Genomic DNA, 14,373 nt, shown 5'->3' on the forward strand with positions numbered 1-14,373 from the left:
TTCTTAAATCTTTTCTGTATAGCCTCGTTCCTTCTGCTCTCCACTCTATGCCGGGGCTGAGTGTTATCACTTTTCTGATAGGAGCTGAGAACCAACCAAGGTGGGTAACTTCCTGAGTCTAAATATGCCCATTTACAGTTAAATGTTTTGATTTTTAAACAGGTTCCTGCTAACCCGAGGATACAATCTGAAAGCCAAAGAAGAGACACATAAATTGCAAGCAAAGGACTTTATTATTTGTACCAATAAGTCTCTAAAAGTCAAGGACAATATCTAATATGTACCTAAGGGACACTGATCATATTCTTTCTCTGCCAAACTCTGATTTTGGTTCACATTCCTCTTTGAAGCAAAACAAACAAACAAAACAAAAAACCAACCCATAAAATCCCAAAATATTTCTTATGTATGTAGGGAAGAAAGAGACCAATAATTACTGACTTTGGGTGTCCTTTGAATCCAAAATGTCCTATATACCTAAAAGGTGCCATTAGAAAACTGTGTGTGTGACTCTGAACTTGAAGAGGAGAAATGCTCCATGCTGGGAAACAAAGCAAACCCTCTGGCCAGCATCCAGGGTGATTCCTGGGGTCTCTCAGAGGTGGAGCAGGACTCCTTGCCCTGGGATAGTTGAAGAGCAAGAACAAGAGGTAGGTGAAAGTTTCCAGGGATTTGTTATAAGAATATTATCCTGCCATTTTGTTTGCATAGATCTAAGTACAGGTTTCAGGTCTAACCTGGAGATATATATAAGGCAGTATAGTATTATGTTTGGATTGGTCAAAGCAAGACATATCACAATCAAGGATCTAATAAATGAACTCATACTAGGGTTTGTAATGCTAAGAACAATACAAATGGAAATGAAACAGCATTCCTTGAGACTTTACTATGTGCTAGATGACAACGCTTTTCACACCATGGGGTTGTGGCTGTCTCCCCCACTCCCTAGACTGGGCCTGAGAGAGGCCATAAGGTTTTGGGCTGATGCATAGGATCCTAAGACATCTGTAGAAACTTCATCCCAAAGTAGCATCAAGAAAAGAAGAGACGACCATCTACCGGATGACGATTGTGCTGGCTGCCTCTCAGGGGTGGCATGCCAAGTCGGGGGGGAATGCCAGAGGTGGCTCATGAGTCCGGGGATGGGGTTGGGAGTGGATTGAGTAGAGCTCACCATTCATAAAGTTGTTGGCCATGCTGGGTAATTAGATAGGGTTGGGAGGTGGAAAAAGAAAACCAGGTATGACAGGCAGCACGCAAAGACAGTCCAGCAGAGCGGGTCAAAAGCAGGAGGCCTCAAATGAGGCAGCAAGGAGGTAGGGGGCCGCTAATTTTCCGCATCATGACTGGGTCCTGAACAGCCTGCTCCTGCCCTGACAGTTATCTTCTAGTGAACCAAAGGCTCCGTGGTGCAGAAAGAGCCTGGCGGGATGGGCTTCTCCCTCCTGCCCTTCAGTTCTGATCTGAGATACACCTGAGCGGAGAGGCGCCGCTGCCTCCGCAGCCCTGGCCCATGAAAACTCCGTTGCATCTTGATCTCTGCCCCAGCCTGCCCTCTCCAGCTGGGCTGAGCATCTCTAATAAGCAGCCTCACTGCATGGATGTCCTCAACCCGCCTTCTCTAACCCAGAGCGGCACTGTGGCCTAAGCATTTCATCTTCTACCACAGGCTCTGTGGCTTCCTGAGGTTGGGGGGTGGGGGTGGGGGGAGGGTTGCAGCATAATTGCTGCAGCTGCTAGTGCAATTCACTTCTGGATTTCTGTTCTCTGAGCAGAAAGTTCCGAAAGCTCCCACGGAGAAGGAGCAGGCTTTGCATCCTGCAGGCTCGGGCTACCCCTGACAAATTCCTAAAGCCTCATTTCTGTGTGGTCTCTGTCAAAACCTTCTGAATGTTCCAGGAGATCTATTTCTTGATAAAAATTTCTCCCTTGCTTGGGCTGGGGCAAGAAGAGAGCAGAACAGATGTTAGATCTAAAGCTTTCCCAATTCAACCACTTGACCGCTGGCCCACTAATCTGCCCCGACGTAAATGAAATGCCTATGAGCCTTTCTCACTCAGGGAACGAGACAAGCCTCCTCCAAAGCTGGAGATGGCCCCGGCTTTTCTTCAAGAAAAACAACATGAAAGAAGGGGATGATTGGAGTCAGCTGCATTTCTGCCGTGAGAACAGTGAAGTGCTCTTTTTCCCCTCACAGAAAGTCAAAAAGGATTATACTTGCATTCTCAAACCCTTACATGGATTTTCCTTCTTCTGGAAGTTGTCACCTGACAAAACATATGGGTCCGTCCCTAAAAATGCAAATTCCCTCAAGAGAGCAGTCCTACAGTGAACCACCGCTCAGGACTGCAGTAAACGCTATTATCCTGGCTGGGAAAATTGACGGTGGAGTGGTGCTTAGGGCTAAAACCTCTGGGGAAAAGGAACACTTGAGCATGTTGATGGTTATCTTAGTGATTTTTCTCCTCCTTTACTCTAACTCAGAGTCACCAGAAAAGCCTGGCAAATGATCAAACATCACACACAAACATTATGCCCCAAGGAGTCCTGCTTGGGAACGTACTCTCTGCTGCCCCCAAGGAGACTGGCTCTCAGATTTCCAACCTGGCCCTGGAGGAACGAGACTGGGCTCAGGGATCTGTACCAAGTCCCTCAGAAACATTCATTCATTTAAGAAATACCATCTTTCCCAGAATGTAATAGGACACTTATTATAAAGCATACCACATTACCACAAAAGCCAATTAAACTATGACATCACCTTTGTTATCAGGTAGAATTTCTACTTTATGCTCATTGAAAGAGCTCTTTTAGAGTTATTTAGACAGGAATGTATCATACATCTCCTTCGTCAACTCATCAGAAAGAAAATATAAGCAGGATAAATTCTTTAAGGTCTTCCCAAAACGTTCCACCCACGAGCTGGACTCTGGTGAATTGCTTTTGTTTTGAACTGTTTATTCTGAAATGGCCTTAGGTTCACAGAAGAGAAAGACGGTGCAGAGAACGGGGCTGCTGGTCTCTGTGCCATACTTGGAACAGCGAGGCTGCAGCAGAACACCTGGATTTCTGCATCAGCACTGTCATTTACCTGGCTGTGTGATGGCTGGCCTTCGGTTTCCTTCTTTGGAAGCTGGGACGGTACTTCCCTTTACTTCCCCAAAGTGTTGTAACAACATCCAAAGCAGCAGACTGTAAAGTACTACAAACCTCAGTTACATGATCACCACTACAGGGAATTCTTGCCCCAAGGAGTTTCCAGTCCAGTCAGTAATGATTCTTTGCACTTATTTGTTGCTGCACCTTTTACACTGTGATTTCATGTCTGTCCTATAATGTGACCTTCACAATAATCCTGTGAAGCAGGTAGACTAAACTACCTTCATTTATAATATATATTATCCTTAAGTTTTGAGGGTGTTGCTTTTTCATAAGTGGTAGACTCTACTTTGAACACGTGAGCTTGTCCTTAGCCTTGTCAACATTCTTACTGTAAGTAAGAACTTCATACCAGATGAATGGGGCTTTGTCCAAACGGGTTACTAGATCTGTTTTACCTGGTCTGAACCTTTCTTACTTTTCAGAGAAAAAACTTCTCTGCAACCCTGGCCTGCTTTTGGGCCCAGCCAATTTCATGGACAGCCCCTCTCCCTGGTAACCCCCTGCTTGGTAGAGGCATTGAGGGGATGGGGTTATTGCTAGCTCCTGCTCTTTCTAATGAACCCCACCAGATCATTAGCCATTAATTCAGCTATTTATCACATCAATTTTGGGTCAAAAATAAACATTTTTCTCCCACATTATAAACCATGGCTTTCTTCTTCTGATCTCACTTTGTCTCCAAGGCTTTATGGGGGTGGTGGGGTGCTGCTGGGGTGATGGTCTTAATCGATCTGGAAAATCCACCTAGAACAGGCCTGGGAAAGCTTTCCTTTGACATTTCTAGTCCTTCCCACCTTTCCACCCCCTCATTAAAAGGGTTCACTGGGAAATCTTTAAAATTGCCTAAAATAGCAGGCTCATTAATTTATATACTTCTAAGCCTTCTTCCATTTCAAAGCTGTATTAAGATGCCATTCCTGTATCTAAATTACATAAAAGGTTATACTCATATATCCTCTGGCCTGAAAGTCCTTTTGACACTAATTCAGGGTTCCCTTTTTAACAGTTGCTAAGAATAAGATCTTATTTGTCTTACAATGAAAAACACAGATGAGGCAGATCATTTGCAGAGTATTTTGAGGTTAAAGGAAGTACCATAATCTTATCTACTGTGGGGGAGGAATTTAGATCGAGAGAAGGTCAGTTGGCCTTGGACTCTACCCAAGGGACTTCTGTCACTAAACTATCCAAAAGAGACTTACAAGGCAGTTTCTGCTAGAAGGGATGTCTATGGTCAACCCTGAGGGCAGGTGCTAGAGACAGGATGTAAATCATATTTAAGGATGATAATAAATGCCTGCTTAGCTTAATCATTCCATATCCTATCTAAAGTAAGAGATCTTAAAAGTTATAACATCCTCTCCCAGCTTCTGCTCCTCACTTAGGTTACCTCTCAGCTCTCCACCAGAGAATCTTGGGAACAGAATTCTCCTGACTCCTCTATGAGCATGTAGTAGTAGTCAACAGTTTTTACCTGCAAGTTCTTCCTGGTGTGTAATCTGTGCTTGGTGGTGTGGACCCCAAGAAAGAAGATACCTACTAGGAAGGTCTTTCAATGGTTTAACTGGGTTCAAATTTTAAAAACCGCCTAGCAGCCATTTCTGTACAGGGGACTTCCACAAAAACTGCACACCAGGTAGAAGCCTGCACTAAGCTACCTGCCTCTGCACTGAACTGCCTGCCTGCACTGTATTCCTGCCACCTGAGCCAGCCATTGTAACAGAGTCCCTGGAATCCTATTCCAACCAATAGGACTGAGACTTGCCCCCATCCAATTGGAGCTGCTCAGCCATATTCCCCATCAGCATCTTCATTGACCAATCAGAGCAGCCCTATTCTGGTCAGTCAGGACAGTGCCTTTTGGACTAATCGAACTGCCAGGATTTAGAGTTCTTATTTGCATGAGGATGGACCAATCAGAGACCAGGGGCAAGGACTTGTGTCTCTATAAGCTAGTTCTCCAAGCACACTTTCCCTTTTCACCCAAGACTGAAGACTGCATTTCCCCACCTGGAGCTGAAACACCAACGACATCTCTACAGAGCAAAGGAGCAGAGTGAGGCACACTGGTGTGGAGTGTGGTGGACCGGAGCAGACCAGAGCTGCCTAGCTGGAGAGGGGCCTCGCTCCAGGGCCTCCTCTCTCCAGGGCCCCTTTACAGCCACACTGCTTCATAATTGAGCTATAACACTACTGAGCTGTCCCATAGCTGCCCTGTATTACAACTAAGCTGTTTGCATCGAATCAAGTTTCCTTCTTTGCCACACCCAAATTGGGGATTCCTATTGGCACCAATGACCATTGGTTGAAAGTGGCTAGTTAATTCTAGGCCTTTTTTTTTTATCCTCACCAGAGGACATTTTTGCATTTATCTTCAGATAGAGCAGGAGGGAGAGAGGGAGAAAAAGAGAGAGAAACATTGACGTGAGAGAGACACATCGACAGGTTGCTACCCCAATCGGGGGTGGGCACAAACTACAACCGAGGTATGTGCCCATAGTGGGAACTGAACCCGGGACTCTCTCGTCTGCGGGTTGATGCTCTAACCGCTGAACCAAACCGGCCAGGGCCTTTTTTTAAAAAAAACAACTCATCTTTATTGTTGAATGTATTACAGATGTCCCCCCTTCTTTTCCCCATTGACCCCCTTCTCCCCAATTCCACCCCACTCCTGCCTTCCCCACACTATTGTCGGTGTCCATTGGTGATGCATATATGCATAGACGTTCTTTGGTTTATCTCAGTCCACCCTCGTTCCCTCCTTCCCTTTAGATTCACCAGTCTAACAACCAATTTGTGCTTCTTAATTCCTACATCTTTTTCACCCATCTAGGCCTTTAATTCCATTTCCTGAAGAATTGTAGAAAAGTAGGTCAGGCACCCTCTGTTTAATAACTAATTCCCAAACCATGAAGAAACATTAACTCGTTCTTTGGATTACTTTCCTCGAAAAGAATCTTAAGTCTTTTAAGACCCTTCTTCAAGGCTGCCTATTTTCTTTTCCAGAGAAAATATAACAAACATTTAACAAAAATGTTAATATCCCTAATAATTCAATACCTTCTACAAATAAATATGAAAATTACAAATAATACACACAGAAAAAAATGGCAAGGTATACGTAGGCAATTCATAGACAAAATACAAGATGTTCAATCTCACCAGAGAGCAGGAAATTGCACACCAAACAGGGAGATACTGCATTTCAGCTTGGCAAGAATGAAAGGGATTGATAATACCCATGCAGGCAAGGGTGTGGGGAAAAGGATACTCACATATACAGTTGGAGGGAGCATAAACCTTTTCAGTAGGCAACTTGCTTGCAACATTTAAAATGAATAACCTTTATTCCATCAATTCTACTGCTAGTAAGCTATCAATCAGAAATACTATTATAGATACATAAAAATACATGTGTAGGATGTACAGCAAAATAACTAAATTAATTGTGAATAAATGTGTGCCCATATATAACTGTTATATTACTACCTTTGCTAAATATGTTATGTATACACACACACAATATACTTATACGTGAATAAGAAAAGGTCTGGAAGTTTACACAACTGTTAATGGTATCATTTCCTGGTGAGTAAGATTGGAGAACAAGGCTGCCTATTTTCTTTTCTAAAGCTTCTTCAGGTTTCCAAATCTTCCCTAAGATGCAGTGATTAAAACTAGGTAAAGTGGTAAGAGAGATTCACTCAGCTTTCTAGAAGTTTCTGTGTTTAAGAAGGGCAACTGAGGCCAGAAAAAAATTTTAAAGTATTTCTATGGGGCTGGGATAGGCTGCTCAGAGTGCGACCTCTGTTTCTGATCTGAAAGCAGAGAGGCAGAGGAACGGGGATACAGGGGAAAAGCCTCCTGAGATGAAATGAGTGTGTGCTGTAACTTGGGAGCAGGGCCAGCTAATGAGAAAGTGATGTCAGAGCATTTGTGAGGACTCATTTAGTAAGGAAAAAGCACAATACAGACTCTTCACTTTCAAGTAACAAACAGCTTGCCGTGGCAGGTTAGGACCCCTGATTCAACAATGCTTCTAAGATCTGAAAGAGAAACCAAAGGTCTTGTGTAGCAGGAGTTAGGCATCTCTTGCCAGGATCATTGTAATAGCTTCCTAATGGGAGTCTCTGACGACAGTCCTGCCCCTTCCAATCCATCTTCCTAAGGGCGGCCAACAGAGATTTTTTTAAAAGCACAAATCCAATTACATCACTCAATGGCTCATTGCTCTGGTGATAGTGTCTAAACTCCTTAATGGGCCACGAGGCCCTCGATCACTAAGCTCTGTTAAGTGTGCCGCTGCCCCCGTGGCTCGCCCTCTCCGTGAGGCAGCCCCACCGAATCACGTGCTCTTCCTTCTGCTTGTCATGCTCCTCACTTCCTTCTCCCTCACTCCAAGCTCCACGCCAGCTCTTCTTCAGTCAATTCCTTCTCATCCTTGTCTCAGTCAGGACATCGCTCTTCTGGGAAGCCATTCCTGGCTCTTCATAAATCTGGGTTAAGGATCCCAATCCAGGGGGCTCCCTGTCGGTCTTTGTGGTATGACAGTGGTAGTTTTACAAAGTAATGCACTGACTTGAATTCCCCTCCCCCGCCAACCCTTTGCCACAAGATAAGCCAGGCCATTAAAATTGCATTTAATTTTGGAACACTCTGTATTAACTTTCAATGATGTTCTACCATTCTGACACCAGTTGCATGTGTGTTTTCTTTCATACCACCAAGCAATTCTCCACCACCAGCTGGGTGTCCTACAATTCAACTCAAGTCTGACACTGTCTACCTTGGGATAGCATCAAATCACACAGGTTAAGGGCTCAGTCCACAAGAAGTGCCCACCCCCCACTTCACATGTCAATCATGAGTCCAGGTTGTCACCTGTGCTTCTGCCTGACTAACTCTAAATCAGAGATTCTAATAACACCCTCCATGAGTTCGATTAATTTGCCAGAGTGCCTTAAAGGACTCAGAAACATTTTACATACTACTCGATCATCAGTTTATTATAAAAGGATGTAACTCAAGAATAGCCAGATGGAAGAGATGCATAAGGCAAGGTATGAAGAAAGGACACGGAGCTTCCATGTTCACTGTGTGAGCCACTCTCCCAGGACCTCCATGTGTTCACCAACCCAGAAGCTCTCCAAACCCAGCCTTTTGGATTTTTATGGAGGCTTCATTACATAGGTATGATTGATTACATCATCCAATCATTCAATCACTGGTGACTGAACTCAATCTCCAGCCCCTCTTCCTCCCAGGAGGTTGGACTGAAAGTTCCGACCCACTAATCACATGGCTCCACTGGCAATCAGTCCCTATCCTTAGGTGACTTGGGGTTTTATGAAAGTCACCTTCTTAGTTTAACAAAAGACACCTTGTTGCTCTCAACACTTGGACTATTCCAAAGGTTTGAGGAGTTAAATAGGATGAAGATCAAATATATATCTATATATATTTCTTATTATAAATCACAACATCACAAGTTCGTAAATTCATTGAAAAACATAATAGAACATGGGCATTGGAATAATATGTTATCAGCATTAAAATGAGCATAAAATTAGCTTCTCAAAGGAGGAATGTTTAAAATCCATCAAAATGAGTTTCTGAAAAAAAAAAAAAAAATCTTCACTGAAGCTTCTTCCATTTACAGAACAGTTTCTGTTGCTCTGAACCGAATTCTAACCATCAAGAGGATGGGAAAATGTTGAGATTTGGGGTTGGGGGAAGTGATCACCTAATGTTAGAATTCAGGGTAGCAGAGGATGGGGAGATGAGTCAACGTCAAATGTAGTCCCTGGCCTGGACATCAAGAAGGCAGAGAAACAAGGAGAAGGAACAGACAGGCAGGAGAGTCCATTGCCTGCATTTTCAAAAGGGAAGGCACTTCCTTAAGAGATTTCTTTGTTTAATCAACAAATACTTACGAAGTGTCCAACTATTAGCCAGCCACTGTGTTTATAAAGAATTACAAGATGGAGCTCCTCTTCTGGGGTACTCCCAGTCCAGTGGGGAAGAGAGACATTCAGAGAGTGCTTTGGAGGCTGTGGGGAGGTGCTATACTAACAGCAGAGCTTGCTCTCCCATCAAGAGCTCTGCTCCTTTTACAGAAATCCTCACATGGGTACTCGGCAAGGCTCGGCCCACCCCACTTAAAAACATCATCCATCTCTAGTTGCTATCCAATTTCCATATTGTATGTATATATATATATATGTGTGTGTGTGTGTGTGTGTGTGTGTATATATATATATATATATATATATATATATATATATATATAAAATCTCCTCATCCAAGGATATTTTTTCATTTATCTTCAGACGGAGTGGTAGGGAGAGAGAGGGAGAAAGAGGGAGAGAAACATTGATGTGAGAGACGCATCGATTGGTTGACTCCCACATGACCCCAACCAGGGCCGGGAACCAAACCACAACCGAGGTATGTGCCCCTGACCAGAATTGAACCTGTGACTCTTTGGTCTGCAGGCTGATGCTGTAACCACTAAGACAAACCAGCCAAGGCTCATATTGTATATTCTTCACAGCATATATGACTATGTGAAAACATCTATACTTTTTTTTTAATTCCTCACTTGAGGACACTTTTCCATTTATCATCAGATAGAGTGTGAGGGAGGGAGAGAAAGAGAGAGACAGAGAGAAACATCAATGTGATAGAGACACATCGACTGGTTGCCTCCCACACGACCTGACCACAACCAAGGTACGTGCCCTTGACCAGAATTGAACCTGCGACTCATTGGTCCATGGGCTGACACTCCAACTGCTCAAACTGGCCAGGGCTCTACTTATTTCTGTGTAAAGCATACAGTAAATGCCATCAGAGAGGGATCTATCTTGTTGTCTTATTCAAGGCTGAGACTAGAACAGTACCTGGAAAATTCATATATATATTCATTCATTCAACATATATTTAAAGCACCTACTAGTATCAGGCCCTTATCTATAGGTCCCTGGGGATAGATTGGGGAGCAAAAATTCCCTTCCCTCATGGAATTTACTTGAAGGTTGAATGATGACTATGAATATTCATTGAGTGCTTTCTATGATCAATCTTCACAACACTGACTCTTCACAACAACTCTATGAGGTAGGTATGACTATAGTCTTTACACTACCCAGGTCCAGAGAGGTCAAGCAACTGGCTCAAGGCTAAGGAAGTGGCAGAGTTAAGATTCACACCCAGGGGAGTCTGGTTCTAGAGCTCTGTGTCTTAATATATGTGCAATAAACATTATTGAAAAAGTGGCTGGAAGAGTCCAAGGACAAGGACATCATTGGGAGGTCGCGGTGGTGGGAGAGTCAAGGAGCTTCCCAGAGAAAGTGACATCTTAAGGCTAAGAGTTCAGAGCGTGGAAAGGTAAGCAAGGGTAAGTGTGTTGGTATGACTGCAAACAGCAGCTGAGAGCAAACACTCTGTCTGGACTAGAAAGGAGTTGGAGAGAAGAGGCCAAAATAACAGGATGGAGTTACTGTGAAGAGCCTTGTATGAACTGCTAGGGTGTTTGAACTTGGTCCTAAAGGTATAACAGCGGAGACCCTTAAGAAAGAATTCTTATTCCACAAGTAAAAATTAATTCTGAGGGGAGATAAAAGAGAAGATGGGACTCAAAGGGACCAAGGTGGCTCAAGTGGGATTACCAAGGAGCTCAGACTTAAAGGGCCATGAACAAGAAGTAACCAAGCACTGGAATAAAGGAGCACAATGCTCTCTTCCAACTGTGAGATTTTATTATACATCTCAGCTTCTCTGTATTAACTTTTTATTAAACTAAATTGTCAATCCCTTCTTCCAGTTATTCAGGGACCTCAATAAGATCTAATGGCAGTAAATTCATGATGACAGTTCTAAGATGTGAGTGAAATTATTAGCTCATTACCTTTCAAACAGATTTTCAGAATGATGGCTTTGCCTCTTATCAGAGGTACAGAAAACGAGCAGACTAAGATCTCTCTCTCCAGAAGGTGGGTAAGTGGTGATCTCATAAAATAAGGGAAGATTTGGGAGTGTCTCCAGGTCTCCAGCGAAAGCACTCAAGGGGCTGAGTTTGCACCTTGTATGGATACCTTCTTAATCATCATGACCAGTTCTGTTTTGTGCATCCCTCGCTCTACAGCACCTAGGACAGTGCTGATACACTTTAGATGCTCAATAAGTATAGGTGATATGAGACCAACACAAAGAACACAGATTGAACCACACCATTGTGGCTGAGTCCTACAAGGTCCCCTTCTTCTCAATACACAAGGAAGTGTAACTCAAATTTCTTTTGAATGTATAAATGGCTGGAGGAACCTAGAAAATGCATTTTTTATTCTTTGCAAAGCCCCAATGCTAAATGGCACAGAAGTAAATGGAACTCCATTGGATTTGATTCTGTAATTGTCAAAACACATTCAAGAGTCAGGGCAATATATTAGAAAATCTGGTTTTAGGCCTCATTGTTTCTGCTGTGGAAAAGTACTCTGGGGGACCTCACATTTTTTCCCTGAATTCTCTGGCATTCTCCTATAAATGGTCCCAAGCACTAGACCCCATCTCTAAATTTAGGTTGGGAAGAAAAGGCTAATTTATGTCTAGGATTCCAGTTTTAGATGCTATTCTATTAACATTTCCCCAAACATAAAGAAAAACCAGGTCTGTACCTTCATGGGGGTTGCAGTCTGGAGAGATGCTGGGGAGCTGGGTGTACATGCAATGAGGTTATAAGACCACAGGTATACCTCATTTTATTGCACTCCTCTTTACTGCATTTCATAGGTGTTGCTTTTTTGTTTTTAATTAAAAAACAAAACAAAAACAAATTGAAGACAAGGCCCTCCACCTAAAAAAAGATTATGACACTCTACTTCAGTTGTCTAGAACCTAACTGCATTATCTCTGAGATATGCCTGTAGTTCCATATGACTATCAGTCTCAGCTACGGGCTAGAATCACCAAGCTAACCGTCTGTTTTGATAAGTCAAGTACCCATGATTTGGAAAGACTGGGGGAAAATGCCCCTTGAAATGTTTAAGGAAATCTTACTATTTGGAAAGAATTCTTAAACTATACACATTTCTCTTTCATGATATGACTGATCAATTAGATGCAAAGGAACAAATGACTGTTTCTGTTGGAAATGTATGTGCATTACTTGGGGTTATGACTTCCTAAGTTTCAGGTAATAATAATATAGTTACCAGTACATTACACGATTTAAGGCTTTTAGTAGTGAACACTGAAATTAGTGACATATGACCTGTTAGCATATGACTTCTGGGAAAAGCTCTAGAGTGAATTATTTGGAAAGTCTGGTGAAAGTCAGAGCCGTTCAAGGAGAAGTTGCTTCTGTCCCTTCAGAATGGCCTCACTCCCTTTTCCACTTTGGCTGGGACCAGGAGAAGGCCTGCCAAGGCTGGATCCTAACCTTCCCTTGAAACTGCTGCCTATGGAAAATGCTGTTTCAGGCATTAGAGTAAAAATCTGTGTTTTATTTCCAAGTCCGGTCTCTACTTATTTTCCACTTTCATTTATGGCAAGATTGGACTTGTTTGGAATAAAATAAACCATTAAACATGACCCCAAAGCCATTCCTGTTAAACAGTGCATCCTGGGGACAGATGACATAAAAAAAAGGAACAAGAAAGAAACATGAAATGGTCATAGGGTTCACAACATAAACTACATCATAAAGACATTCTTCAAAGAGTCAGCATATTTTTTCCCCACAAATAATTTTCTAGATAACTATTTAAGAATCTGTCATTTCCAGTAAGTGAATTATTTTTCTCAAATTAAGAAACCATGAAATCCGAGTTTTATAATTCTGACAATCTAGACAATTCAAGGTGGGACAAACAACTTCTCTCTGAAAGTCCTTATTTCGCATTACGTCGTCAAACTCTTTTCCCTATTTCTTGACTTCACCTCTATACATCCGAGCCAAGAAAAAAAAAATCATGATAACATGATATCTCTGGTTTCCCAAAAGAATGGGGGCCATTTTTGAGAATCGACTTGCCAGCTGTTAGCATTAGTTGGGTGAGCTTTTGAGATGCTGAGTCTGAGATATCGCAAAATCTTTACTATCAAAAGTGAGGACTGGCCTGGCAAGTCCCCACTTTCTTGCGGCAGACAGCAAACTCTAAAACTAAAACTACCAAAAAAAAAAAAAAAAGGGAGGGGGCAGGGAGGTGTTGCCCATCTCCGCTGGCATCCCCAGGGCTGCCAGTTCCTTTCCTTCCATCTGTTCCCTGAGGTGCCCACCGGGGGAGTCGCGGGAACCAGCGCCGGGAGCACCAGCCGCGGTCGCCCCGTCGGGTCTGACCCGCTAGGGGGCGCGCGGCTCTCCAGCAGGGCGGGCCAGGGGGCGGAGTCGGAGAGGAAAGCGCTCGTGCCCACCTTGCTCGCAGGTGCCCTTGCTGACCTGGGTGATGGCCTTCTCCCCGAGGTTCTCGGCCCTTAGGCTGGCGGCACGCAGCTGGCACCCGCTGGGGTAGGTGTTGCCGTCGCTGCCACACACCGGGTAGCGGTTCTTGCACATGCACACGCCACTCACCCCTGGGCCGCCGGCTGCTGCCCCGGCTTTACCCTTCCGCCTCTTGCGGCTCTTCACGCACTCCATGCCCGGCGCGCAGTACCCCCTGCCGGCGCCGCCGCCCCCGCAGGGCTCGCCCTCGCCGCGGGCGCACATCGGGCAGCACCCGCACGCGTCGCGGGTCTCGCCCAGCCGACAGCCCCGCGGGGGCAGGGGCGGGCAGGAGGCCGGCTCGCAGGGGCCGCAGAGGTCCGAAGAGGAGGAAGAGGAGAGGGGCAGGAGCAGGAGCAGCAGCCCGGCGGCGCCGAAGAGCAGAGCGCGTGGCGACGGCCGCTCCATGGTGGGGCGCGGCGGCGGCGGGAACGCGAGTGAGCCGGGACCCGCTGGCCCGCGCCTTAAACGCGGCGCCCCACCCGGCCGAGCCACGGGAACCACACCCCGGGGCGGCGAGAGCGCGGCCGCCCCGCCCGGGACCGCGGGGCTCCAGCGCGCTCCTGCTGGCGGGGCTGGGTGGGGCATCCGCGGGCCCAGGGCGCCGGGCTCAGACCCGCTGCGCTGCGCTCCGCTTCGGCCTGGAAGCGCACCCCGCCGGCCCCTGCTTAGCCTCCGGCACCTTGCCCCGCAGGCTGCGCCTCAGTTCCTGGTGGATCGTCTTCCTC

General features: G+C 45.0%; 1 protein-coding gene across 1 annotated transcript in view; it reads right to left on the reverse strand.

Moving 5' to 3' along the window:
* The window catches only part of IGFBP7 (insulin like growth factor binding protein 7), an 83,393-nt gene extending 69,315 nt beyond the window's left edge, over positions 1-14,078 (reverse strand). The window contains exon 1 of the mRNA XM_036261906.1: positions 13,579-14,078. Within this exon, the coding sequence (XP_036117799.1) occupies positions 13,579-14,053 (475 nt within the window). The 5' untranslated portion in view covers positions 14,054-14,078. The remainder of the gene's footprint in view (positions 1-13,578) is intronic.
* Between the last annotated feature and the right edge of the window lie 295 nt (positions 14,079-14,373).

Source organism: Molossus molossus, unplaced genomic scaffold, assembly GCF_014108415.1.
Source record: "Molossus molossus isolate mMolMol1 unplaced genomic scaffold, mMolMol1.p scaffold_m16_p_1, whole genome shotgun sequence".
NCBI classification, from domain to species: Eukaryota; Metazoa; Chordata; class Mammalia; order Chiroptera; family Molossidae; genus Molossus; species Molossus molossus.